Source organism: Echiichthys vipera (genome assembly GCF_963691815.1).
Source record: "Echiichthys vipera genome assembly, chromosome: 2".
Taxonomy (NCBI): Eukaryota; Metazoa; Chordata; class Actinopteri; order Perciformes; family Trachinidae; genus Echiichthys; species Echiichthys vipera.
In genome coordinates this window covers 5,212,565-5,240,373 of record NC_139827.1, presented here as the reverse complement: position 1 = coordinate 5,240,373, position 27,809 = coordinate 5,212,565, and the positions used below count along the sequence as shown (strand labels likewise).

General features: G+C 40.9%; 1 protein-coding gene across 1 annotated transcript; it reads right to left on the bottom strand.

Annotated features, from left to right (window-relative positions):
• Nucleotides 1–4: 4 nt before the first annotated feature.
• Nucleotides 5–27,233, bottom strand: wipf2a (WAS/WASL interacting protein family, member 2a). Its single transcript, XM_083925933.1, has 8 exons — nucleotides 26,805–27,233; nucleotides 15,996–16,129; nucleotides 14,365–14,497; nucleotides 12,764–12,886; nucleotides 10,604–11,278; nucleotides 6,588–6,836; nucleotides 4,146–4,247; nucleotides 5–2,936 (listed from the first exon to the last, which is right to left on the bottom strand). Exons 2-8 carry the CDS (start codon nucleotides 16,053–16,055, stop codon nucleotides 2,893–2,895), a joined length of 1,386 nt encoding a protein of 461 aa, XP_083782059.1. The 5' UTR covers nucleotides 16,056–16,129; nucleotides 26,805–27,233; the 3' UTR covers nucleotides 5–2,892.
• Nucleotides 27,234–27,809: the final 576 nt, after the last annotated feature.

The following is a 27,809-nucleotide window of genomic DNA, read 5'->3' as shown; positions in this document are numbered from 1 at the left end:
CAGGTACCCTTTTCCCCCCATATTTATTTGAAATTATTTCAAATGATAAAAACATGGTTGATTAACATGAAATGACCACCGGGGCTGTCGCTCTTAAAGAGTGGACGAGGTGAGAACAGGAGACATTTAAAAAAAAAAAAACAACAACCATGTGCGGGACAGGAAGTGTAGTTCCACTGTTTTGTGTGGTTGTGGTCGTGGTCGGCCGCCACACGCCTCCACGACAGCGCCCGGCCCCCGCCACACGGCATCATAGAAACAGGATCCCCAAAAACGTTGGCTCGTTGGCAAAAACCTCACAAATCCGATCAGCTCGTTCCCCCTGATGGTCAAACATCCAGAGAGGCGCTAACAGAGTCTAAAGCGACCGAAAGCTCCCGACTGCAACATCGTTATAATCGTTTCTCTTTCCTATATTACAAACTTTTTACAACATAAAAATAGATCAATAGCTATGATTACCATATTCCTTAATGTAAATATACAATATTTATTGCATTTTCAAATAAACTTGCTTCTTATTTACCTTGTCGTCATCATCTTTCCCCCCTAAACAAAAACAATACAAAGCACTGGTACCGATGAGAGTGACAACAGATTTTTTCTTTTGTAAGGCAAAGACCAGCAGGGGGCGCTGCGTCACTGAGGAGCTTTTCTTTTTGTTCATTTTAGTTTTCAATAGGATGTAATTAGTGTTTTAAAGTTAAGCTTAAAAGAAAAGGAAACAACCTCCGTCTGCTTAAACAGTTCTCTGGCACTTAAGTGTTTTTTTTCTGTTTTTTTTTTTTGGTTAGCTGCTACCAACTACAATCTGTACAAACTGCTCTTTGCATAGCAATCCAACAACACGCAGTCGTCGTCGTCCTCCGGCCGTACGGTGCTTCTGTATAAAGGGGGTCACCAGCAGCAGCGAAAGTGATACGAAAGAAATGACTGATTATTCAGAACAGATTTGAGCTTTTCAAAGTGTTATTCCGGCGCCAAACCATCCCATGGTCTTTTTCTGCACTTACTTACATCAAATAAGTGAGAGTTTTTTTTCTGTAACAACTATTAACAGAGAAATCCTGGAGAGTCGCTAACAGCCGGATGTGGCTAACACTGATTAGCTCGGGGCAGCACGGTGAAGGCATTAAAACGTCTTTTTTAACCACTAATTCTGCTCAAAATAACACCAAACCTCTGTAGTAGCATGAGAAGAGTCCTGACACAGAAAACAAAGCACCAACAACGTAGTTAGTGAACCCAGAGTTTATTAAGGAGTGTTTTAAAGACTTACCTACTGGCTCCTGTACCAGCTCCTCTCATAGTAAAGTCCATTCCACTCATTTACCAAAGTCAATCCAAAAGGAAGGAGCCCATTGGTGTTTTGTTTTATGTGTAGAGACTCTTCTCATGCTGCTGCAGAGGTTTGGTGTTATTTTCAGCAGCATTAGTGGTTAAAAAAGACGTTTGAATGCGTTCACCGTACTGCCCCGAGCTAATCAGTGTTAGCCACCTCTGGCTGTTAGCATCTCTCCAGGATTTTCCGTTAAAAGTTGTTACAGGAAAAAAAACTGTCTCAATGGCTTATGGATCTTAGTGCAGAAAAAGACCATGGGATGATTTTGCGCCGGAATAACACTTCAACAGCGACTTCCCTGGATGGAAAGTCGATAAATGATCCCTTAATAACACCTTGAGGAACTCTGCAGACCTGCGGCAAACATCAAACACACTTTAGTGTCGTTACCTCACAGGGACCGCGGCGTGCTTTTGGAGAAAGACGTCGACCATGTGAACAGTTTGTCAAACACGTCGGGGAAAAAATAAGCAAAGAACCCTTTTAGTTTTTTTTTGTTTGTTTTGTCTTTTTTTAGACGTGAAAAACCGCGATCTCACGTTATCATAAGTGCATAAAAAAGCGTCATGCACAGTGTCTCGGTTTAAGCAGTTAAGCTGCCGTGCAACATCGCCTGAATATGGAAATATAATAAAGTTATAGTAAAGGGCGGGGGGGGGGGGGGGGTACAAAAAACAAAACAACCGAAAGAAGAAATAGTCCCTCTCCAAATGTAAAAAATAAAATAAACGACCATGCAAGGCTTCTGTCAGAACTTTGACGAGCTTTCTAGCGATGCGTTTTGATCAGAGAGGAGAATTGAATGTTAGTTATACGTCGAACACGTCTGTGAACTGAACCTGTGCAGCTCATCTGACTCCACCCGCGTTTGGCACTGACACAAGAGGGTAGATCAAACGCACCCTCAGCCTGGCACTGCTGGAATGGCTATTTAAGACAAAATATATCCAAAATAACAACAATAATAATAATAATAATAATAATAATTGTCGATAAGCTCCCACACATTCATGGCATTATCAGTTTTGTGGGAATCCATCCGTAGAGTTGAATTCTTTTTTTTTCCCCAACCACAAATTAATGCTGACACCAAAATCATCAAAATCAAACGTTATTCAGAATTATGAAACTCACCATTATTATCGTGATTATGCATAAAAAAAAAAAAAAAAGATGGAATGCAGAGGTTTTGGAAGTGTCCGGAGAGTTTGGTCCTGATATGTTTGAGTCCTCTACGTTCAGCAGGCAGCGGCGGAGAAGAAGTCGAGGCGGAGTCGCAGTCAGAAAACCTCCCGAGTGGTTTTTGTTGTTTTTTTCTTCTCGTGCAAAAGTCAGAAGGTGACCGGCGAGTCGTGTCAAACCTGCGTGGTGTCGTAGCGTTTCTGTCGTGTGTATTCCAGCTGGTGGCTTTTAGTGTTGGTGTGTGTTGTAGTGTGTTGTGTGATTTGAGTGTGTCTTCTTCACCACTCACTCTCTTTCTCTCTCTCGTTCACTCTCTCTCTCGCTCCTCGGTGCTGACTGAGAGTTCAAGTCCTGAGCTGAGGGTCCGTTCACCTCCCCACCGGTGGCGCCGGAGGAGCTCCTCTCATCGTGCCTGAGGACAGAAGAAGGAGAGACAGAGGAGCAGGGGTCACTTCAGGTCAACTGGTGGAAATATAGTCCAGAAAATACGGTAATAAGTTTCACTATGTTCCATGGTTTGGCTGATCCTGCGACTTAAACTCAGGTGTGACTTATACAGTACATTTAAAATATATAATTTCACATGTTCGTTGTTTTCACACTGACAGAGGGCGCTCTAGGCTTGTGTGCCAGTATCTGCTCCTCCTGTTACTCCTGTACCACTGAAGATGAAAACGGTAATCGAGCAAGTTTGGAGTGAGCGAGAAACTTGTGAGGGACTGGAGAAAAGCGGAGGATCCTCTAAAGTGCAATGAAGAAAACAAAAAAAGCTAATTTTGGGGCTAAAAGCTCGATGGCCACAGCGAGGGGAACAAGTTCACACACGGGTGGTTGAACAACGTGCCGCCCGGAGAGGCGTGTCAACAGTACAGTTACGTCTCCACGCCCAGGTAGCTGGTCTCTCTCTTGGTCTCTGATTTTATAAAATAAATGTTTATGGGTTTTCTTTTTATGTACTATGCATTTTTTAGCTGGTGCAGCTTATACTCGGGAAAACACGGTAGCTCCTGGAAACAGGTTTTAAGTCCCACATGACAGGAGAGCTACGAGGCGCCCCGGCTTGGTTTCTGTCAGCACGGTTACCAAATCATTAGCCTTGGTGAAAAGGTGTAGCACGGTCCGAGGAAGGACCCAAAACATTTTGGAGCGCATCTGAATCACAAATTGTTTTCCATTTTAGTCCACATTGTGAGAGGGGGCATCTGTGCACAGTTTGACTCTCACAGCAGGAAAAGCACAGGTGCTGTGGACAGATGGAGCCAGAGATTGAGCCTCCACCTCAACAATTAACTTCTCACTGAGCTAAATCTGCACCGGACAGGGCAGGCAATGGGGCAAAAACACAAACCATTAACTGTTAACCTGACGATTACTACAAAAAGGCACACAATTATCTGTATTTGTTGTCACATTAAACTAAACTTCCTTCTGACACACAGCTTCATCTTAAAAACCTTTTCCTCCTCTTGATTTTTTACTGTTGTTCTACTTTAAGACTTGAGTTTCCACTTCTCTCTCTTTTATTTAAACTGGACAAATAAACCAAACTCATCCGACAACAACAGTCTCAGTGAGCGGTGCAGAGACGTAGAAGCACACGTGAGCCGTGCTGCGCTCGTACCCTTGTTGTTTTTGCTGGGGTAAACCTTGTTGAAATGCCTGTACTCCTCTGGAGGGGGAAGGTCTTCAATAGGGTGGAAGTTGAACTTGGATTCAAAATCATCTGAGGGAAGAGACAAACACAAAACAGCAGCTTTTTAAAAATGTGCACATACATCAAATTACCAGTTCATTAGGAACACCTGTTTACTGCAGAGGTGTTCACTTCCTGTTGTTACGTCTGATCTTCAGCAGTGAAACACGTCACCAGTCGGTCAGGTGATTGACTCTTAAACCTCTGGATTACCTTGTCTGTAAATTAACATTATTATACTACAACATTGTGGTTAAAGTTTTGGACTGTGTATAAAAGAAGTCCTACACTGTACGCTGAGTGAACAACTTAACATTAAATGAGCTGGAACAACGCATCACTTCCCTGAATGAATGTGTGTCTTATTTGCGTACTACACATGAACCTCAGACAGTAATCTAGGAATCATCCCTTCCCTCCTGATTTATTCTAGTACAGCAGGAAACAGAAAAAGGGCTCGTTTGCATGGCTGCAGTGGAACATTTGACTATCGGCGGTGTTTCATCACCATCACATCAAGATCAGAAAAAAAGCCTGCGCCCACAGCTCCTGGGAGTGAGGATTAGACACACAGCTGAGAGTGAAAGGAGAATAAAAGATACAAGTGCAACAGCAGAATAACTGGTGGATTTAAAAAGCAAGTCCGTTCAAACACTTCATTTGACCGACCGCTTCGTGTTGTTTTAGTTTCCCTTCGTTTCTTCACATCTGAATTCTTGTTTTAGTCGCAGCAAAGTGCAGAAGGAAGTCTGACCGCATGAAAGAATCAGATATTTGGGGTTTTAACGGGTAAATAATCCGGCTTTACACATTAAATTAAGTTTAGGCTGTGTAATGTCCTACGTGGTTCCGGAGGTGCTCACTAAAGCAAAAAACAGAGAAATAAAAAAATGTATTAAACAGAAAACCTGCATTACAAACTGAAGGAGATCTGGAGAAGGTACAGTTGGACGACAGAATGTGAGCAGAGCCGAGGAGCAAGGATTTATTTATTTATTTGGATAGAGCTCAGAGCGGATTTTTTAAAAAGTGGGATGTTTTACTCCAGGTTCCCTCTGATAACGCTCACATCATGAGATCGAAGCACGCCCGAGCTCGTCTCTGTGTTATTGCAGCGTTGCAGTCCATGCAGACGGAGCGATCTGAGGAACAAACAGCTCCACGAGTGAGGAGCAGAAATGATCTCCTCTCGGCTCACGTGCTCCGGAAATGAAAAAGGAATCAATTGTACGACCCTAGTTACCACCCAGCTGTTTTTATCATAAATGTATAAAGAAAACTGGATACAGTGTTGGAGGCAGCTGCTTCATATGCTCAGCAGCACATGAAGCCAAAAACTTCTGCAGCAAAAAATGCCCAATCGGCACGACTTGAGGTTGGGCCCTCAGAGCAGGAAAACCAGAAGCTACTTCCTGTTTATGGCTCCAGCTAACTTAAAGTAAATGGGATTGAATTATTTCATCGTGTAGCTTTTCTGGACTTGAGTGAAATGAGTCATTTATACCCCTTTTCGACCAACCCAGACCCCGTTCTAGTGCTGGGCTGTTGCTGTGTGCAATGAAAACTGCCATTACACCAGACATGTACATTTTTATTTTAGCTTGCCGAGTTGTTAATAGTTCTTTGATTTTCTGAAAGGAACTGTGAATAATTCTTGTGCATAACTGTGAATAAACATTTAAAAAAAAAAAACCTAACTTAAACCGTGTTTCTCAAGACATGTCTCTTTCGAAAATGTGTTAATTTGACCAAAGAAATAAATAAAACACAACAAAAACAATAAAACAAACAATAAAATACTCAAATTCTAAAATCACAACATTTATTTAAAGCATGCAAGACGTTTTCTGGCGCCGGTTCAAGACCAGTAAAGAGTTGGTGCCGCTCTGGAACCAGTTTTCCTGACTGAGAGCCGGTTCTTTGGCTGTCGATACGGAAAGAACTGGTTCAAAATTGGGCACCGGCTCTAAACCGGCCCTCAAAATGTCTTGGTCGAAAGGGGGCATGAGTGGCTGTTGTGAAGCGTGACGGTGCAAATGCAGAAACCACAAACTATCAAACTACTGCAAAAACTTTTCTACCCTCAGCCGAAGTGCAAACGTTTGGGAACTGAAACAGACTTCGAGAATTATTCCTGAACGTGCAAGAAATACGTGAACATCAACAGCATATTTACATCGTGTCTTCCCACCATGTGGAGACTGGCGCCCTTTAAATGATGTCATGCTAAATAAACAAACGTCCTGTTTTGTTCTTAAACTCATGTTTGTTTTGTAAAATAAAGACAAAGTCACAAAAGCCGAGTGCACAAATCTTTTAGCAGCTGTCTGATGGTGAAGTCAGGAATGGAGGAGGAACATGTTGACTCACCCATGATGGACCTCGAGGAGGACATGGAGGAGTGGCCGTTCCGGATGGGCGGGGGCGGTGGAGGGGGTCCAGCCGGGGTTCGGGTGGAGGAGGATGAGGAGACGGAGGAGGAAGAGGAGGGAGGGGGAGGAGGTTTGCCCACTCGGTTGTGAGGCTCTGACGCCGCAGAGCTGTGGATGCGGTACGGGGGCGGAGGAGGAGGGGCGTCCCGACCGCCGTTACGAGACCCGGAGGGGGGCACCTGGGGAGCTGTGTGAACAACACACACACACACACAGATGATGAGGATGACATGTATGATGAAGAACTGCAGTTTCTGAATTACAGCATCCATAAAGTATTATTATTATTACAGATTATAAAACGGGCATCATGTTTTAATATTTCTGGGCTTATTTTGTCGTTTAGTGTGTTTTTACTTGTTCCATGACTCACGTACTGTAGATGACTTCACATTAAATTAATCAACAACCATTTTTATGATCAATTAATGGTTTTGAGTCATCTTTACAGAAAAAAAAAAAGTCCAAATTCTCAGATTCCAGCTTCTTAAATGTGAATATTTCTAGTTTCTTTCCTCTTCTGTGACAAAAAAACTTAATGTTTGTTGTTGTGTTGGCCCTTTGAGAAACACTGAACAACATTTTTCACAATTTTTTCGGACATTTTAGAGCAAACAACTCAATGATTATTTTCATTTTATCTGTTCATTATTTTCATGAATCGATAACTGCAGCCAAGTTGACCAAGTTCAAGCTACACACATGTATACACACATTTAAATTGGAATAGAATAAAATGTAATAACATAAAACAATGTATACTCACTAACTTATGTACAAATATACCCAGAGAGACAGGGAAAAAGGTGGAATATTTGTGTTGTAAGAATAGTTATTTTGGACTTAATTCAATAGTTGAGAACAACACTGTGTTGTTAAATTGACAAATCTACCTTGTTAAAATGTCAAAGTGTGTTTTGTTGTTATATACCGTCATAGAGCCTCTACTGTGAACCAGTCTCTGCTGCACGGCAACATTAATCTTTTAAATATGGAGGAAATAAAAGAACGAAACAAACCAGGAGCACAGAATAGGAACACGACAGGAAACAACTTGTAATTTGATGTAAAAACAAAGAAAAAAGCAGCAAAAGGAAGAATGAAAGTGAAGAAGAGGAATGCTGGAATATTCCACAGGGCTGCAGGAATGCAGAGGAACCAGGAGGCCTCGTGGCGAATCGCCCCGCCGTCCAATCACAACACACACGCAGCTCCGGCTAACAAGTGCGTTCCTGTTTTGTGTGTGTGTGTGTGTGTGTGTTAGTGTGTTTGTTTGTGTGTGTGTGTGTGTGTGTGTTCTGAATTCAAATCATGAATCGAAAAAAAACGGTTTCCAGCGAGCCATATATCTGCTCTGACGTCTGACATTTTATCTGTTTAATGTCTGTGAGATATAAAAGGTTTCATTCTACAACGTTTTGACACGAGTTTTGTTGTAGGCGTCTTAAATTCTCAAGTAATTCCTTTCTTCAAGATAAAACGATGAGACTCACGAGTGTTTAATGACAAAAACATTTCATATTGAATAATCATGATTTTGTCTTTTCTGCTGGGATTTATCACAACTTAACTTTAAACAATGATAAGTTTCTCAATGACCATATAAAACCTAGAAATTAATACATTGATTCTGTGCTTTTATTAGCAGCTAATCATAATTGACAATGCAATTAGGCATATCAAAATATGCCTGTTGATATAGACATGTAATATAAATAGAGGCTCTCTCTATACTAAAGATGTGCCCGTGGAGTAAAGCGGTTCACACTTCCTGTCTCGTTTGAAAGTAGTGGACGTCATGTGGATGGGTGAAAAGTAAGGTAGGGTACGGACCATAGATAGTATATAATATATATATGATGGATGAAACCTCTACAACGATGTCAATTATTTAAACTTGATCCCATCGTCCCCGCCTACGTGAGTCGCCATCTTCTCAGACTTTGACTCCGCCTCATTTCCTCTTCATAAAAAAGGGCATGTATGTGACGTTGGGGGGAGGGAGATACGTCCATCTGGCTGACGATTACTGAATAAGCAACATTACCACCACCGCCATGTCAGTCTCGAGCGGAGAACACACCGGCTCCAGGAGTCAAGTGCAGGGAGCATTTCCGATCTATGATTTAAAGTGATATTCAACACAGCACTGTGCCCATAGACTGTAAAACACCGACCCTCACGGCCCGAATCCTCCTGGTGCTCCAGATTAGCATCTAGTGTATGTGTCGACAATGGATAGAGTGCATGGTGCAAGTGCAGCTACTTAATTAGCATAACAAAGCTAACGTTAATACAGTGTGTTCCTAAACCATCTGTCTGTACAGTCGATCGAAGAGCAAACCATCTTGTCACTTGTAGTAACACCACCACCTGAATGGCCGCAGTTCAGGTTGAGATGACGGAGTTAGCATGCTAATGATGCTAATCCTGACAACTAGCCTCCGAGGGCAAAGTGAGGGCCAGGGGCCAGCTGTCACTCAAGTGGCCGCGCCCCTAATTATCCATAATCTTTAACCTCCAATAAAATAAAAACTAGCCTGAAGAAAAAGGGAGTAAGCAAGGGTTTGTATTTTGTTTTAAATTGTTCTACATAAATAAAATGTTAATAAGTAAATAGGATAAATAACTGTTAGTTTGGGTGTCTTACAACTGCAATTATACTTTTCTTATTACAGAGAGAAAGTTGTAGCCTAACATCAGATAGAATTGTAACTAATTTCACTACGTTTCCATCTTCAGTCGGACATTACCTGCACTGATATCCATGGAGGAAGGTGATTCGATATTTCCTAACCGATCAAAAGAGACGTCCGGTCTGAACCGACTCACTTCTGTTTAGCGCTTTGCTAACTTGAATAGGAGTACAATAGTTAATGTGTGCAGCTCTTCTAGTTTAACTGAGAAAACCGCAGTTTCACGTCACAATGCCAGGCGAATAAGTCAACTCTGTGGAGTGGGCGGAGTCTAAGGTCACGGATCGTTGGGTACCGGTTCAAATGAGACTGGTACCCAACCCTAATGAAAAGTTGTATCTGCAGAATATTTTTATGTTTTCTTTTGCTGACATAGATATTTACACAGCTAATTGCAAAAATGTTTTTCTCTGAGGTGTTCACAGACGTTAGCTTAGCCGAGCAGATCCAGACAATATTTACTTTAGTGATTATTGGCTGAAGGGAAATGTCATTATCTGTGTTCACTTCTCCCATTTGAATCAATACACCTGTTGCTGGTTTCCTAAAGAGGCAGAGAAGTTATAATAATGTAAATGCATGTGAGGTAGAAACCAACTACGAGCTTATCTTAAAACCTCACCTAAAATATATATGGGAATTGTCTTTTATATTATGTGCACATAAAACATTTACCTACTTAAACAATATGCTGAGGCATTTGATGTGTGTCATAATCCACATGGGCATCGACCCAAACAAGCCAAAACACATCCACTGACTCCATGTGTTGAACTACTCTGATTTGATCCAATGGGGGGAAAAAAAAAGTCCCAAAACACAGAAACAGCTGTAGATATAACAGGAAATATTAAACTACAGTACGTTAAGTATCTCTGCAGAAGCCTGGCTTCAGAAGAGACGGGTGTTTATAAGTGAAGTAAAGCCAAACTAAATCCTGTCTGCTTTGAGAAATGGACCTACAGTAGGTGAGCTCTATGTGGAGGAAATGTTCAGGCTGCGTTTGCACAATAGAGATTCACGAGTCAAAACTTGCTTCGGCCTCTGCATGAACATTCCTCCAGCTGAGATGTTGTCTTCATCAAATACTCAACACATCCTTAACGAATGTACACAGTAACTAATCTCCAGACAGACTGCAACGTGATCTCGAATGCTTTTTCTTTTATCTGTGACGGACATTAAACCTGCAGCACGAGTAGTGACCTCTGTTCAGAACTGAACACTGACAGTTCTGTGCGTTTACAGTGTGCTGTACCTGATCTGCGTCCAGGCGGCTCTCTGGCGGGTGGGGGTGGTCGTCCTCCTCCCGGCTGGGAGGCAGGGGACGGTGACGGAGGAGGTGGAGGAGCGTGGCTGCGTCCTTGGCTGCTGCCTCCTGATGTGTGTTTTTTGTGCAGAGAGTTGTGCCTCTGCGGCAGCTCTGGAGCACCACTGCCGTCTACTTGGGACGGCCCGTTGGAGACGCCGGTGTGTGGTCTGTACGGTGGAGGAGGTGGAGGAGCCGAGGAGCCACCTGTTGGTGGTCTGCTGGAAGACTGAGGCGGCTTCACGGAGCTGGGAGGGGTGTGGCCTCTGCTGGGCGTCGGTGGGAGGGGCTTCTCTCTGCTGTGAGAGGAGGATGAGGAAGACGGCGCTTGTGCTTTCTGACTGGGCGTAGGCGGAGCGTTGCCGCGACCACCTCTGTTGAAAGGTGGAGGAGGAGGCGGGGCGGAGGTGCTGTGCTTCATCCCGCTGCCTGTGGAGGAGCTGCTGCTGGGGGGGCGGGAGATGTCAGGGAGCGAGGGGCGGTGGGATCGCTGGTGCTCCGGTGGAGAGGGCTTGTTGGCCGGGGAAGGTGAGGGGGAGCGGCCAGTGGGGGGCCGAGGGGCAGCGGGCCGGGCCCCTGGGGGCCGCAGCGCGGATCTCCCTACTGAACCGCCGGCTGAACCATCTATGTGGAGGACAGAGAGATGACGTTTAGGACATCATACAAGAACTAAACCCACCCCACATGTCAGATATACTCAAGATAATAATGCACACTCTCTATACGCAAGTAGGAGGCGATCTCAGTGTGTATGCAGAGGGAGAGCGTGCAGTCACCTGACCGCCGGCTCCACCACAGCGGGCTGATGTGTCATTTATTCACCAAATCTGTTCCTGCTTAACTATGTTCCTGCTTAACTTGATGTTTCTCTTCTTCTGTACATCTCTGTAAGGCACTTTGCGATACTTTTCTGTATGAAAAGCGCCATATAAATAAAGGTTGATTTGATGATTTGATGTCACGTTTGGCTTTTATCAGTTTGCCAACTTTCCCACCTCAGCCAAGCGTTTTCTCAAAAATTACAGCGTTTCAATTCAGGGTTTTATGCGCAAATTGAAAACGTGCATTAAAACAGGTGGATGGAAAGCACCTCATCACACCACATGACGATAAACTGTAAATCATTTAAGAAACAGGAACAAGTTTTGTCATTTTTGTTTGAGGGAAGGAGTTAAAGGACTCATCTATTATCAGAGTAGTTTCATTTTCTGCCGAGAAATGTCTTTGTTTTGTGGTAATTCAATAAATTAAATACCTGTCGACGTATTGCAAAATTTCCCTTCAACAAATGTATATACTACATATTTATACACTCACACACAATAACTGTTCCAAATTTGACCCCTAAGTATCAATATGGCTTCTTATTTTTTATATCTTCATCATTTCGCTTCTCTCCACTGCAGTAAGGAGGTCAAAGGTCACAGTCGCTTTGTCTAACTGTAAATATTTGATATCTCTAAATTAAGCCTTTCATTCATATTTAATATCCCTCGTCCCTCACTGCTTCAGCGCCGACCACAAATAACATCTGTTCCATCAGAGATAAGTGGGAGAAAAAGTTCCATTAAGCTGAAAATAACCGTGTTCGAGTCCAAATCCTCTCTGCTGATTCAAACATTGAGGACTTTTATGGCCTGTGGCCTTTAAAACAACATTTCTATAACCACAAAATGATCGTGGAGAACAGTTTGCTGAGGGGAGAAATAAAAGTAAAAGCTCAGTAGAAACAGAGAAAGTTTCCTTCTCCTTTATCAGTTTATTGAGTGCATGAGCAGATACACTGTTTGTGTTGGACTGCTGCTGATTATCAATGATTTTATGAGCTTTATTTATTTATTAGCTCCCTGCAGAGGTGGACTTTGACTTCAGGCTCTCTCTCTGTGGTAAGAACACTTAAACAAAGACGGTGCGACCTTTTGTGACATTTTATGAACCAAACAACCCAAAGATTAAACGAGAAAATTGAAAATAAGCTGCAGAACAGTCACAAGGAGCATTTGTGCAACATGAAATAGTTTCCTACCACTGTTGTTTTTTGTATCGTGACATCACAAAGTCACTTTCAAATATAGATGATCACGTCAGAAATACGGCAAAAGTCTTTACCTCCAACTGGGCGTAATTTTGGCACACCTCCCTGGAAAAGGCCTCCCATTCCCATCGGTGCTCCTCCTCCGAAACCTCCACCTCCTCCTCCACCTCCTCCTCCTCCACCTCCTCCTCCTCCACCTCCTGCCTCTGGTGAAGAGATGAGACCCACGTCAATTCAAACTAACATGGTATCGCATGGTTGTTTACGTAATGCTGTATAAAACAATCTAAAATAAAAAGTATAATATCTAGAGCATTTAATCGTTCTGCTACAGAAGCCCTGAAGGGTCATACATAACATTTTATTTCCTCGGTTTTCCCGTGATAACGATAATTAATTTGACAGATGATGAATGAAACGTGATAGGCCTGAGATTTCCATCCCACCTGACACGTAACGCCTCATAAAGACTTCTCATATCTTTAAGAACACTATAGACAACAATGACAGATGATTTCAGTTGGTTATTTACTGTTGTGAAATCAAACTGTAATCTATATCTTAATTCCTCCCTGTACTTGTATTTATGCTGTTGAAATATAATATTTTTGAATTGTTATAACAAACCAAAACAACCTATGTAGTTAATGAGGACATCAGGCTCACTCACGCCTCTGATAAAGCTAAAAACCTTGCTAACCGTCTTCTTAGGGCGCACTCACACTGTCCTTCCGCACCGCGCCCCGGGCTTTAGGGTACTTGTCCTCCCCTCCCTCTCCCCCTGCGCCCCAGGCCCGCTTGTACTCACACTACCTGGGCCTCGCGCAAATGCTTCTTGCCTGTCCATACGTCATCACGCCGTAACACGTCACACGCATTGATTGACGTCATCGCGATGCGTGGCTTCGTTTACAAATCTTTCCATAGACCTCAGAGTTTTTGTGCATCTTGTCGACTGTTTTTGAATATTTTCATCCGACTAAATCTGCAGTAAACACTCCACCTCAGCATTACACCAACGTGAACCTTTCGCCGCCATTGTTGTTGTTGTTGTTAAATGTCCGCGCATGGGCCCTCCTTCTATTTTCTATGTCCCAACAGGCGAACACAGCTGGGCGCAGTTATACGCGGAGCGGTTGCACTCACACTGGTCAAACGCAGTGTCAAGGACAGTGTGAGTGCGCCCTTAGATGCACACTAATGTGAACATTATCTGATATAGATGTAATAGATGGCGTATTTCAGCTATTTTATTTGATTTAAGAGATATGGCGATCGATATTCTCCTGCTCCTCTGACATTGCTACACTGAATGATGGTACCTGAATTGATTTAATAGACTACACTGTCGTTTTGTTTTCTCCAGATCTCAAATTAATTATCTTGAAAAAGAGAAAACAGAGGAAATAAAATGTTTGTAATGTATGACCCTCTGGGGCTTTTCGTACTCTGCAGCAGAAGCTTCTGTGTCTCACGTCATGACGTCATGACATTACTTGACGTCTGGTGCAAAACCTCAGTTTCATTGCAGACGAAACTATCAAAACGCCTTAAAACTGCATTTGATTAAAAAAAAAAACGTCAGATTTTTGTTTCACTGTTGCACATCAGTTTGTGTGTGTTTGTGTGTGTTTGCGTGTGTGCGTGCGTGCGTGCGTGCGTGCGTGCGACCTACTCTCTAGAATGGGCCCGCTCCGGTCATTGACCACGCCGACCTTCTTTAGTCTGGCGCCTTTGCAGATGTCGGACAGCAGAGCTCCTCTGCCTTTAGTCTCGGATGAGCTCAGCTTGGGAGGATTCGTGTTCGCCTGCGAAGAGAGTTGAAAAGTTCGCCGTCACACCTCCAGTTCCTCTGGTCTGAACCGTAGTGGAACAGTTTGTGTGTTTGGGTTCAAACTGCACTCTTTAAAGAAAACCACAGCTCGTAAACAAACGTCACGTGACTCAGTAGCTGGTTCACTGGACAGCGTGTCTTCCTGCCAGGGTACAGAGTTTGACTGCTGTCCCTGAAACTGTATATTTTGTTATAATTATCCTTCTCTGATGTTCATGCCAGGTGAGAAAACAGGAAAACAGGATCTTTAGCCCGGACTTTGAAATTTGCTTTTTTTTCCTCTCCATTTTCCAGGAACATGTAACTGCATTAAAGATCTGAGAGGAAGTTTTTTCCTCCTAAACAAATCAAATTACTGTCCCCTCGTGTCGCGTTAGAGAGCTTATACGATGTGTGAATACTTTAAGCCAAAAGTAATGTACTCTCAATATTATATTATGGGTCACAAATTATATCATTATGGAAAATATTACTGCTAAATGTATTTTATGAAATGTAACAAAGCTGCAGAGCTGCGGTCCACCGCTTCAGCACATGGCTTCATTTCTCATCAGGCAGGTGTGTCGGTGTCCCCGTTAAGAGAGACAGCGTGCGCACAATTACGTACCAGGACTTCACTCATTATTATTATTATTATTATTTCAGAAGCTTAATGTTTAGTTCTGCTTCATCAGCGAAGTTTATAACTACAGATTTTAGTTTTGCTACTTGAAGGGGGGCTTTGCACAGAGCTCTCTGCAGAGCAGACCTCCGCTGCCAGAAATGAACATTGAACGTTCACGTGAACAGATGAACATGAACAGAACGGCGTTTGGCTCCCCGACCTGCGTGCTTGCGGTTTGGAAATAGGTCTATCCGGCTGTTAAATCGTGACGTAACACCCTTTTAAAATATGATTTCCAAAGGTCCAAGCCTCTTAGATCTGTTCAAACAAAGGGGAACGCCCGGCAGCAATGTAGATGTTGCTGCGTTCCCGTTGTTTGAACAGATCAGAGTTTAAAAAAGAAAAAAGTGCAATTGTCATTTAACCTCTTTCGTATCGATATAAAAGATGTCTAACTGACGAAAGAGGTGATCGAAATTGTTCACATGTTCGGTCGTTGTGTCGGTTTTGTCTTAATGGAGCGTTTGGATCCAGAAATCTTATTTTGAAAGGGTGTTACGTCAGACTTTAACAGCCAGATAGTTTTGGCGTCCTGAACTCGAAGATACAGACTAAGATGAGGAGTCTGTTGTCACTAAAATGGTGGACTGACGGGCTTATTCGAATGGTAAGTGTAGGTAGCATCTTTCATTAGTTTCTGTTGTTTGTTAGCTTGTGACGTTCCAACTATAGTTTGCCCGAGATACTTTTGATGTCAGATTTCCTCCTTCAGGGGAGGAATGTGAAAACACCTCTGTGGGGACAAACTTTGACAAGCTTTGACAACGTCAGCACATATTAGAGGACGGAAACAGAAGGAAAAACTGACCTGACTGAAGGTGGGGGGAGGAGGGGGTCCTGGGGGGGGAGGAGGGGGAGGAATAGGCATCCTGTCCCTCTGTTGGCACCTCTCTGTGTGGGCGGGGGGGCAAAGGACCGGGACTTCACCGTCTCAGCTGACTCCTGAAAGACAACAGACATGTTTTTATCCGATCAGGCTGAGAAATGATCATTCAAACACTGAAACGTGTGAATCTTTTCAGGCGAGTTGTATTTGCAAACATTGGTATTTCCAGATGAAAACTTGAATTAACTTCCAAAACGAGAGAAAGGTTAAAACACTTTGTGGTATCCACAGCTCCATGAGGAGGCAAGAAGTAAAACCTTTTCTCATCTAATTTTGGTCTTTTCATCTGCAGAGTACACTGGCAAATACACTATTATTTTTAATCAAATCAAATCAACCTTTATTTATATGCTGATTTTCATACATACAAGTATCGCAAAGTGCCGAGTTACAGAGATGTACAGAAAAAGAGAAACATCAAATAAAATCAGGAGAAGAAAGTTAAAAGAACCCAACCCTCCCACAGTCATGCACAGAGACATACACACATATGTATACGTTCATTCACACATTCACACATTCACACACACACACAGCCACGCTGACACACACTCACACCTACACAAACACGAGCTGTCGCTACAGAGACATGGCCGGGCAGCGAGACCTGACGTACAGAGGAGGCTAGAGGAAGCTACCTTTGGGGGGCCAACCACACTGGGAGAGGTCCTAGTCCACGGTCGCAGGGAGCACCGCCACAGGGACCACCCCAACCCGGGCAGACAGGAGCCTCCGCACCAAGGTGCAGAGCCCTCTAGTCGCCCGGGCTGGAACTGTCCCCGGGACAGCACCCCCCGCGGCCAAGATCAGAGACAACTCCCAAACTGGCAGGCCCCCTGAGGAAACACTGGAGACTAAAAACTGTTGCCTAAAACAGTAAAGGGTTAAAATATAGAGGCTAAAAAGGTATACCCATATCCGTCATACACAAAGAAGAATACATGTGTATGATGTGCATGTAGGTGGTGCAAAGATTGATCATTAATTGGCAACTATTTTGATAATCTATTTTTTTAAAGAGAAAGAAAATGTCCAAATTCTCTTTTTTCAGCTTCTTCAAAGTGAATATTTTCTGGTTTCTTTCCTCCTGTGACAGGAAGTTGAATGTCCTTGAGTTGTGGACAAAACAAGACATTTGCGGACGTCATCTTGGGCTTTGGGAACCGCTCAAAAAAATCTTTCACCATTTTCTAGCCCAAGCCCAGCTCAATATTTAATTGCCTCCTCGCTGTATTCTTGTGTGTCCAAACATTTCTTCTACAGATGTTCTAAGAAATGTCATACTGAAGGTATTTTATTACTGGCACAGCTCTACATGTCATACTTTAGGGTTTTCTGTCTATCGTCTGTGCAAATGTGGTTGGAAAAAAGTGTCCACAGTGTGAAATGTCTTCCCCAGTGGGAAAACCCTCCGTTTTTAAGAAAACACCACTTCTCTGTACACCAGCAGGTTTCTAAAAAGGTGGTTCTCCACAGCTGCAGCTTGGTGATATTGGCATAAAAATGAGGACGAGTCAGCTCCAGTATAGAGCATACAGTCAAAGTGGTTAATGCCTCGTTGGCTTACAGTGCAGATGATAATTCAGGAAACAATTATGTGGCTGCATTGTAAAAAAAATGCCCCCAAAAAACCTCACACAGCTCCAGCTGCTTGACCACTGAGCAAACATGAGGTATCGAACCCTCGACGCTGAACGTACGTGCATCCCGGCTGGGGCCTTTCTGTGTGGAGTTTGCATGTTCTCCCCGTGTCTGCGTGGGTTTTCTCCGGGTTCTCCGGTTTCCTCCCACAGTCCAAAGACGTGCAGGTGTTCGGTTCATTGATGACTCTAAATCACCCGTAGGTGTGAATGGTTGTCTGTCTCTGTTCGTCTCTATGTGTCCTGCGATAGACTGCCGTCCTGTCCAGGGTGGACCCCGCCTCACGCCCGATGTCAGCTGGGATCGGCTCCAGCACCCCCCGACCCCGGGATAAGCGGTTGAAGATGAATGAATGAACCCCTCAAAATAATGTTTTTATGCTTGGAGGTGGAAAAGTCGGTGTATTGATGAAAGCAGAAACAGACTTGGAGAGTTAAAAGTGAGAAATTTCATAGATACACATCACGTTTTCTACTTTAAAATAAAATGTTCACGCGTGAAAAGTAAGCGAAGAAGTTGAACAAACGTTACCTGGTAAATTCTGAAAATCATTTGCATATTGAAAACAGTTTTAATCTTGTTAACTGTCGTCTTGGGGGACTGAGCCGACAAAGTATGACTAAAGACTTTTTTACAAATCGACATAATGCTGTCGTTATTTTGCCTTTTTTTTAAATTTTACCCATTTTATTACAATTCAATCAGAGCAAAATCTGGACCTCAGCACTGTAACGGTTCTCCGGAGGTAGCGTTACTCCCTGAAGGCAGTGAAATTCACGAGTTACGTACAGAACTGTGACTTTAGTGTACTGTTAAATCCCTACTGTGTTGTTATTTCATAAAAAGTTTTACATTTATGTGTTGAATGACCAGAAAAACGTATTATATCCTTTTAACTTAACACTTATTTTTCAATTTACCTTTTATTTTTATGTTTCTATTCTGCTCTGTAGCACTTTGAGATTGTTGAATGTAGAGTCCAACACAAATAAAATGTATTAGTATTATTATTATTATCATGATGTACGTATATAGCAAAACGACCTATATCAGGATAGAAGATTTTGGGCACATCATCCGGCACTAATGCCTTTGAATTTAACCCGTTTAGTCTTTTTTTAGCCAGAAGACAGAAGCCGCTGTGTTAAAAGGGCAGAGTGAAAATGCTTTATTGTGTATTAAAGTACACAAAACACAAGTCCCTGTCTCTTGTCTCAGTACCCAGGATGTCTCACATGATTTGTGACGGGAAAATATGAAACCATGACTCAGATGGGAGTCAAAGATCTGACAGAAAAGTAACATTTACCACGATTAAGACAATCAAAACACCCTCAGCTAAATCCCACATGAGCATTACTCATTATCAAAACGTCATCGTGGTTTTATTAAGGCTCAAGGTGAACACACACACACACACTCCACCTAACACAGGACAAACCCTAAAACAGGTGACAACATGAGATCACCAGGATTAGTTGCGAGACTTTTCTGCTGACGTGAAAGCTACCTTTAAAAAGAGAAAGGAGGACGGACGCCAGCGCGGTTCATTCTGCTGCTTCACAGTGGAAACAAATGTGCTCATGGAGGAGATTCTTGGGAGAAAGACGCCGTTGTTGAAGCAGCTCCGGGGAAACGTCAGTGAAGTGTGGAGAGAAGGAGGGTCGAGAGAAAGATGGCCCATCATGACCACATCAGCGTTTAGGTTTTCTGATAAGCGCCAATATGAAAACTTTTACAGAAAACCGTGCTTAAGGCGATTTACAAATGGTGTCAAACTTAAATTTTTATTTATTCTTTATTTAAAATGTTCAGCAACTGACTAATACTGAACATGTTTATTTAGATTTATTTTTATTTATTCTTTATTTAAAGAGTTCAGCAACTGACTGATGTTGCCATGTTCGCTTCCGTAGACACCGTTGTGACGTGATGTCATCAATGATCGACATATGCATGCGGGTCATTCAGGAGTAGAGATGCACCGATCCGGGTATCGGCTCCGATATTGACTAATTAGCTAGTTCGGATATCAGATGAATGAGGCCGACCCAGTCATTTCTTCTTTATTAATATAATACACAGGAAGTTAATTAAGCCTTATTTGTTGGGTTTCAGGAAGCGGCTATTTTTTATATTACATTTTAAAATAATGGTTTGCAGTGCACTTTACACAGAAGTGTTAGTTATTTCTTTGCTAATGTACACTTTGTTATTTGTTAATAAATAATAGTAAGTACATTTATTCATTCATTCATTCATTCATTCATTCATCTTCAACCGCTTGTCATCTGTGTTAATTTGTTGCCTTTTTTTAACAAGGCTAAATGTTTGTGTCAAGCCTGATGCCTTCACTCACATGGCGAGGTATACGGTTTATTTATTCAACAGTACTATCGGATCGGTATTGGATATACATCGATACGCTCAGCCCAGGTATCGGTAGCAGAGCAGGAGCAATCCACAGACAGGCCGCATTTAAAGACGTAATGTGAGCAGCCAAACAAAACAAAAACGTATTTGAGCAATAAGACCTGCAGTGTGAACATATCCTTACTGACTTTGGTGTCTTCACTTCCTGAGGATCACGCTTTGAAGTGGCAGAGGTTTTCAGAAAAGCTTTCCTAAGGTGGATGTGGTCTCACATGTTGCTGTTCAGGCGCTGATTAGCAGCCCACTTCCGTCAGTCTGCCCCAGGGCGGCTGCGACTACTGTAGGAGTTTATCACCACCACCACCACGTGTGTCTGTGTGAATGAATGGGACCTGGACTCTGTAAAGCTCCTTCAGTACTGAGACAGGCGCTTTATAAACCCAATCCATTATTATGTCGGTCCATTCTGCACACACAAGGGATCCCTCATCTGTTGCTCTTCCTCTACACTTTTTTATTTCTTTTTTGAGTGTATGCCTGTTTAATAAACGTACCTATGATAAACCCCGCCTGAAACTGCTCTAAGTGTGTCAACACAGCGACTGAGGTCATTAGATCTCCCCAAACCAGTTAGCTGTCTGGGCCCATTGTTGGCTCCTGCAGGCAGCAGCAGCAGCAGCAGCAGCTCCTCACCCCACCCTCACCGTCCGCTGCCGCTGCTGCTGCTGCTCCATTCCTCAGGCAGCCCGGTTGAGTGTTGGGGCAGGTTTTCACCGAGGGAAACCAAAGGAATCTCACCGAGCAAGCTCGCCAGTCAGTCAGTCAGTCAGTGACGTGGTTTAAACGAAGAGAGTCGGGGGTTATCGCTCCTCCGGAGGAAAAATAAATGTTTTGAGATCTGCTGAGCGTACAAGGACCAAAGCCACACAGATCCTAGTTTCAAGCCGGTTATTATACTAATAATCATCAGAATAATTACACAAGCCGCTGTTGACACACCTCACACAACGCAACTCTGTTTGAGACGCACAAACCAATTTGACAGAGGAAGCCATGTTTTAGATTACTTTTAGTGGGAAAAGCAGTAAAAAAAAACAATAAACCAACATACACGGTCGGCCTTTCTGGTATTTAATCACTCTGCTTCTAACGTGGAGCTGCAACAGTTAAATGGTTAATTAATCCTTTAAAGAAATACATATTTACATTAATCTTTTACGTCATTTATTAAGTAGAAGGACCAAAAACTTGCTTACAAACATCTTCTAAAAATAAACCACTGTTAGGAGCTCGGTTTGGACTCTGGTAACATCTGATGGGAATTTTCCATTACAACGACAGCTTACAGACTGCATAGATTATTTATAGATATTAAAAAATAAGCGCTTTTTGCAGCGGAAATTACGTTTTATTTTTGGAATACTTTCACTCTTTTTATTGTGGATTACTGTTGATGCCAAAGGTGAAATAAAATGAGTCTCCTGCTGAAGTATTTAGCAAAACCCTGAACAGATGTAAAAAGTATTGAGCGTCTTTAAAAGGATTAAAAAAAACAAGAAAATAAAAGTTTCCAGATACACGACTCTGGGGTTAGGTTGACTGAGGTGATAATGGTGCCAAAGACACAACGCTGACACATTTTTCTGGGACATTTATAGGAATTAATCAAATCTAAACAAATACCCCAAATTCCCATCACACGTTTCCAGTGCTTACTGTGTCTGAACAACAGTCCAAGACCTTAAAGATACTCCGTTTACTAAAACAGAAAACAAAATAGTACGGAGAAAAGCTTCATATAGGGCCGGGCGATGGCCAAACTCTTCTAGTCCAAGTTCAATAAATACTCTTTATGGAATAACCACATGGTAATGCCTAATTTTGCGTACTTCTGTGTGAATTAAATACCTTAAAATAAAACGTATTTTCTCATTTTTATTAAGAAGTTTAGTGCAAAATGACCAAAAGGTGCAAAGTTTAGAACGTAAAGCGTCCAAATGGCGTAAATATTGCCGTACTGCAGTTCAACTCAACGTTTATTGTCATTGTTGATTAATCGATTAGCTGTTTGGTCTGTAAAATATCATAAAACTGTTTAAAATATGTGGATCGGTGTTTCCCAAAGCCCAAGATGACGTCATCAAATGTCTCGTTTTGTCCTCAAATCAAAGAAAGTCAGTTTCCTGTCACAGAGGAGGAAAGAAACCGGAAAATATTCACATTTAAGAAGCTGGAATCAGAGCATTTTTACACAACCGATTAATCGATAATCAAGAGTTGCAGATTAATTTATTAGTTGAGAACTAATTGAATAATCGACTCATTGTTGCAGCTCTAATTTTGTCACACACACATACATACACACATATATATATATATATATATATATATATATATATATATATGAGAAAACCTTAAACTGACAGCTATAACCCTGATAAAAAGCAACAGGTCCTGACCTTTGACCCAAATAATCTGACAAATCCTTTCCATTCAAGATGAAAGCAAAGTGAGGTCCATAAGTAGGTTCTGATCGCTGACGTTTGGTCCCGTTACGATGTTCATCCAAACATTTAACGGAGAGAAAGAGTTTGTTTCCCCACATCAACAGTGTGACGCCACACAGGGAAATACAGCCAGAGAGAGTGGGGCCGTACGAGGAAGTAAGGTGCTTTCGTGGGCAAGGAAATACACTGAACTAAAGGCCTTTACCTGTGTGTGTGTGCGTGTGCGTGTGCGTGCGTGCGTGCGTGCGCGCGCGTGCGTGCGTGCGTGCGTGCGTGCGTGCGTGTGTGTGTGTGTGTTTCTAGGCTTTTTGCGGCGCAGAGTGAAGTCGTAACATAGCATCACTTCCAAGACAAACTGTGCCGTAAGTTGTTTAACAGTGTAGCAAAGCACACGTGTATTTATTCCATTATTAAATCATAAATCATAAATGTTGTTGGACAAAATCAGGAGTTTTAATGGGGAAAACACGCAGAGAGCACTGTACAGGGGGCTGAAACGGTATATATATCATGATAAAGCATGTTTTCTGGTTATTCAATTAATGTACAGTCTTTAAGAAATAACCACATGGATGTCCACGTGATGTAAAGGTTCAGCCGCTGTTTCTTTGGCAGTGCGATAAGCCGATCTATATATAATATAAACACACAATAGACATTTAAACATCATTTTGAAGGTGTATTTCTGGGCACCATGCTGGTACATATGACGATTTTGATCATAAAACCATAACTTTAACAATTTGGAGTTAATTTGCTGGTTACTGTTGATTTAGAGGACATTATTGTGTATCATGATATCTCAATATATGATTTCATCACAGTACGATTCTACTGAAAGACGATAAATGATCGTATTGATCTATGGACCAGCCCTAACCGCACACTAATTGTACCTCCATTGTATCTCCATTTTCTGCTTCACTTTTACATCAATAAAAGGGTTTGAACGCAGCACTTTTAGGCTGTTTGTAGTGCAGCATTTTCACAGTGTAGTTTTATTTAAGTTAATAATGTGAACTTCTTCCACCGCTGTTTATAAAGCTCATAAAAACAGGATTTATGGCTCTCTGTGTGTTTGTTTTTAGGCTTTTTATGCCACTAAGTAAAGCAAATTATCATTGTACTTTTTACTCCACTGCATCCGTGTGACAGCTTTAGTTACTTTGAATATAAATGTTTTATTTATAAAAGATGTGCTCTGTGTATAAAACATGATGCATTACAGGTTACCGTAGATGATTTTCCATAAATAAAAGAGTTTGAATGCAGCACTTTTAGGCTACTTGTACTTTAGTTGCTATTCGTATTAAAAGTATAAAATATGTGTACTTCTCCCACCGCTGTTTATAAAGCTCAGAAAACAGGATTTGTGGCTTTCTTTGTTTGTTTTTAGGCTTTTTATGCCACTAAGTAAAATTATTATTGTACTTTTTACTCCACTACATTTGTTTGACGGCTTTAGTTAATTTAAAATGAATGTCTGACTTATAAAAGATGTGCTCAGTGTATAAAACACGATGCATTACAGGTTATTTTATACGATTGTACATGAATAAAAGGGTTTGAACGCAGCACTTTAGGCTACTTGTAGTGCAGCATTTTCACAGTGTTCTTTTATATAACTAAACCAGGATTTGTGGCTTTCTGTGTGTTTGTTTTTAGGCTTTTTAATGGCACTAAGTAAAGCCTATAAACCGATAAACACAATAATTATTGTACATTTTACTCCACTACATTTGTTCGACAGCTTTAGTTCATTTGAATATGAATGTTTGACTTTTATAAGATAAGCTCGGTGTATAAACCATGATGAATGAAGCTCAGAAAACAGGATTTGTGGCTCTCTGTGTGTTTGTTTTTAGGCTTTTTATGCCAATTAACCCAATAAACACAATAATTATTGTACATTTTACTCCACTACATTTGTCTGACAGCTTTTGTTAATTTTAGGACTAATGGTTTTACTTTTATAAGATAAGCTCAGTGTATAAACCATGAAGCATTACAGGTTATTTTATAGGATTGTACATTAATAAAAGGGCTTGAACGCAGCACTTTTAGGCTGTTTGTAGTGGAACATATTCAGTGTACTTTTATATAAGTAAATAATATGTGTACTTCTTCCACCGCTGTATGTAAAGCTCAGAAAAACAGGATTTGTGGCTCTCTGTGTGTGTTTCTTTAGGCTTTTTATGCCACAAAGTAAAATTATTATTGCAAAAGATATGCTTTGGGTATAAAACATGATGCATTACAGGTTATTTTTCAGAATAGTAAATCAGTAACAATGTTTGAACTCAGCACTTTAAGGCTGTTGTTAGTGGAACATTTTCAGTGTACAAGTAAATAATATGTGTACTTCTTCCACTCCTCTATATAAAGCTCAGAATAACAGGATTTATGGCTCTGTGTGTTTGTTTTTATGCTTTTTATGCTACTAAATAAAGCCAATTAACCAATAAATATTGTACATTTTACTCCACTACATTAGTCTGACAGCTTTAGTTCATTTGAATATGAATGTTTAACTTATAAAAGATAAGCTCGGTGTATAAACCATGATGCATTACAGGTTATTTTATAGAATTGTACATGAATAAAATGGTTTGAACGCAGCACTTTTAGGCTACTTGTATTGGAAGATATTCAGTGTACTTTTATTTAAGTAAATAATATGTGTACTTCTTTCACCACTGTTTATAAAGCTCAGAAAAACAGGATATGTGGCTCTGTGTGTTTGTTTTTAGGCTTTTTAATGCCCCTAAGTAAAGCCAATCAACTAATAAACCCAATAAATATTGTACATTTTACTCCACTACATTTGTTTGACAGCTTTAGTTCATTTGAATATGAATGTTTGACTTTTATAAGATAAGCTCTGTGTATAAAACATGATGAATGAAGCTCAGAAAACAGGATTTGTGGCTCTCTGTGTGTTTGTTTTTAGGCTTTTTATGCCAATTAACCCAATAAACACAATAATTATTGTACATTTTACTCCACTACATTTGTCTGACAGCTTTTGTTAATTTTAGGACTAATGGTTTTACTTTTATAAGATAAGCTCGGTGTATAAAACATGATGCATAACAGGTTATTTTATAGGATTGTACATGAATAAAAGGGATTGAACGCAGCACTTTTAGGGTATTTGTAGTGGAACATATTCAGTGTACAAGTAAATAATGTGTACGTCTTCCACCGCTGTATATAAAGCTCAGAAAAACAGGATTTGTGGCTCTGTGTGTTTATTTTTAAGCTTTTTATGTCACTAAATAACCAATTAACCAATAATTATTGTACATTTTATTCCACTACATTAGTCTGACAGCTTTAGTTAATTTGAATATGAATGTTTAACTTTTAAAAGATGTGCTCTGTGTATAAAACATGATGCATTACAGGTTATTTTATAGGATATTACATGAATAAAAGGGTTTGAACGCAGCACTTTTAGGCTACTTGTATTGGAACATATTCAGTGTTCTTTTATTTAAGTTAATAATATATGTACTTCTTGCACCACTGGATATAAAGCTCAGAAAAACAGAATTCGTGGCTCTGTGTGTGTTTTTTTTACCTTTTTAATGGCACTAAGTAAAGCCTATTAACCAATAAACACAATAAATAATGTACATTTTACTCCCCTACATTTGTCTGACAGCTTTTGTTAATTTTAAGACTAAATGTTTTACTTTTATAAGATAAGCTTAGTGTATAAACCATGATGAATGAAGCTCAGAAAACAGGATTTGTGGCTCTCTGTGTGTTTGTTTTTAGGCTTTTTATGTCACTAAATAGCCAATTAACCCAATAAACCCAATAATTATTGTACATTTTATTCCACTACATTACTCTGACAGCTTTAGTTCATTTGAATATGAATGTTTGACTTATAAAAGATAAGCTCCGTGTATAAAACATGAAGCATTACAGGTTATTTTACAGGATTGTATCAATTGTCTCAAGGATTGTACATCAATAAAAGGGCTTGAACGCAGCACTTTTAGGGTATTTGTAGTGGAACATATTCAGTGTACTTTTATATAAGTAAATAATATGTGTACTTCTTCCACAGCTGTATATAAAACTCAGTAAAAGCAGGATTCATCGGGCCTGGGCAGGTTGTTCAGCCGCTCCCAGGTTCGTCTTCACCTGGGAGCTTCATGTTAAACTTAGGTGGAGTAAAGTTAGCTTCAGCACTCACCCTGCGGCTCGAAGAAGAAGACGTTGGATAACCTCGTCCTCCACAACAACATGGATGGAAAGTGCCGTAGTGGCGTTGTCTGGCACGTCCTGGTGATGTAACTTAACACACAAAATAAATCACTAACAGGTTAACGTTAGCTAGCGTTAGCTCGGTTGGCTCGGTTAGCTCGGTTGGCGGTTAACACGGCGGAGCTAGCTTAGCCGCCGTTAGCTCGTTAGCATGGAGCTGTTTACTTTCTCAGCTGTCAGAGTCCGGCGCAGTCCGGCTGCTGTGAAACCGTCAACGGCTGTGGTGCGAGGACACGGAGGGGCGCTTCGGAGTCACTTTAACCAGTGTCCAGGGAAACACGGAAAACTTTACCCGCAGTCCGGACCCGCCAGCAGAGCCATGGTTCTCCCGTGAACACCGTTTTTAATCGGTTCCTTTCGTGGAAACACGGAAACGGGCCGAAACAAAATGGAGGCACATCTGCGCTGCGTTTAAGTGCTGTCGGAAATTTAGAACTCCAGCAGCCAAGGTCGAAACTTCCCTGTTATGTATATATTTATATATATAACTATATAAAATAAAATAGAAAATAACCTCTTTAAAAACAGTATATATATATATATATATATATTTATATTTATATATATAACTATATAAAATAAAATAGAAAATAACCTCTTTATAAACAGTATATATATATATTTATATTTATATATATAACTATATAAAATAAAATAGAAAATAACCTCTTTAAAAACAGTATATATATATATATATATATATTTATATTTATATATATAACTATATAAAATACAATAGAAAATAACCTCTTTATAAACAGTATATATATATTTATATATATATATAACTATATATAATAAAATAGAAAATAACCTCTTTATAATCAGTATATATACATATGTATTTATATATATAACTATCTAAAATAAAATAGAAAAAAAACTTCGATGTAAACAGTATATATATATATTTATTTATATTGTTAATGTAGGA

Bases quoted from the DNA above. Each gene is read 5' to 3' on its own strand.
- wipf2a (XM_083925933.1), bottom strand. From the start codon at position 16,055: ATGCCTATTCCTCCCCCTCCTCCCCCCCCAGGACCCCCTCCTCCCCCC. The intron at 14,498-15,995 runs GTCAGTTTTTCC...CTCTCTTCGCAG, and splicing joins CTCCCCCCACCTTCAGTCAG to GCGAACACGAATCCTCCCAA. The intron at 4,248-6,587 runs GTGAGTCAACAT...CTCTTCCCTCAG, and splicing joins CTCCTCGAGGTCCATCATGG to ATGATTTTGAATCCAAGTTC.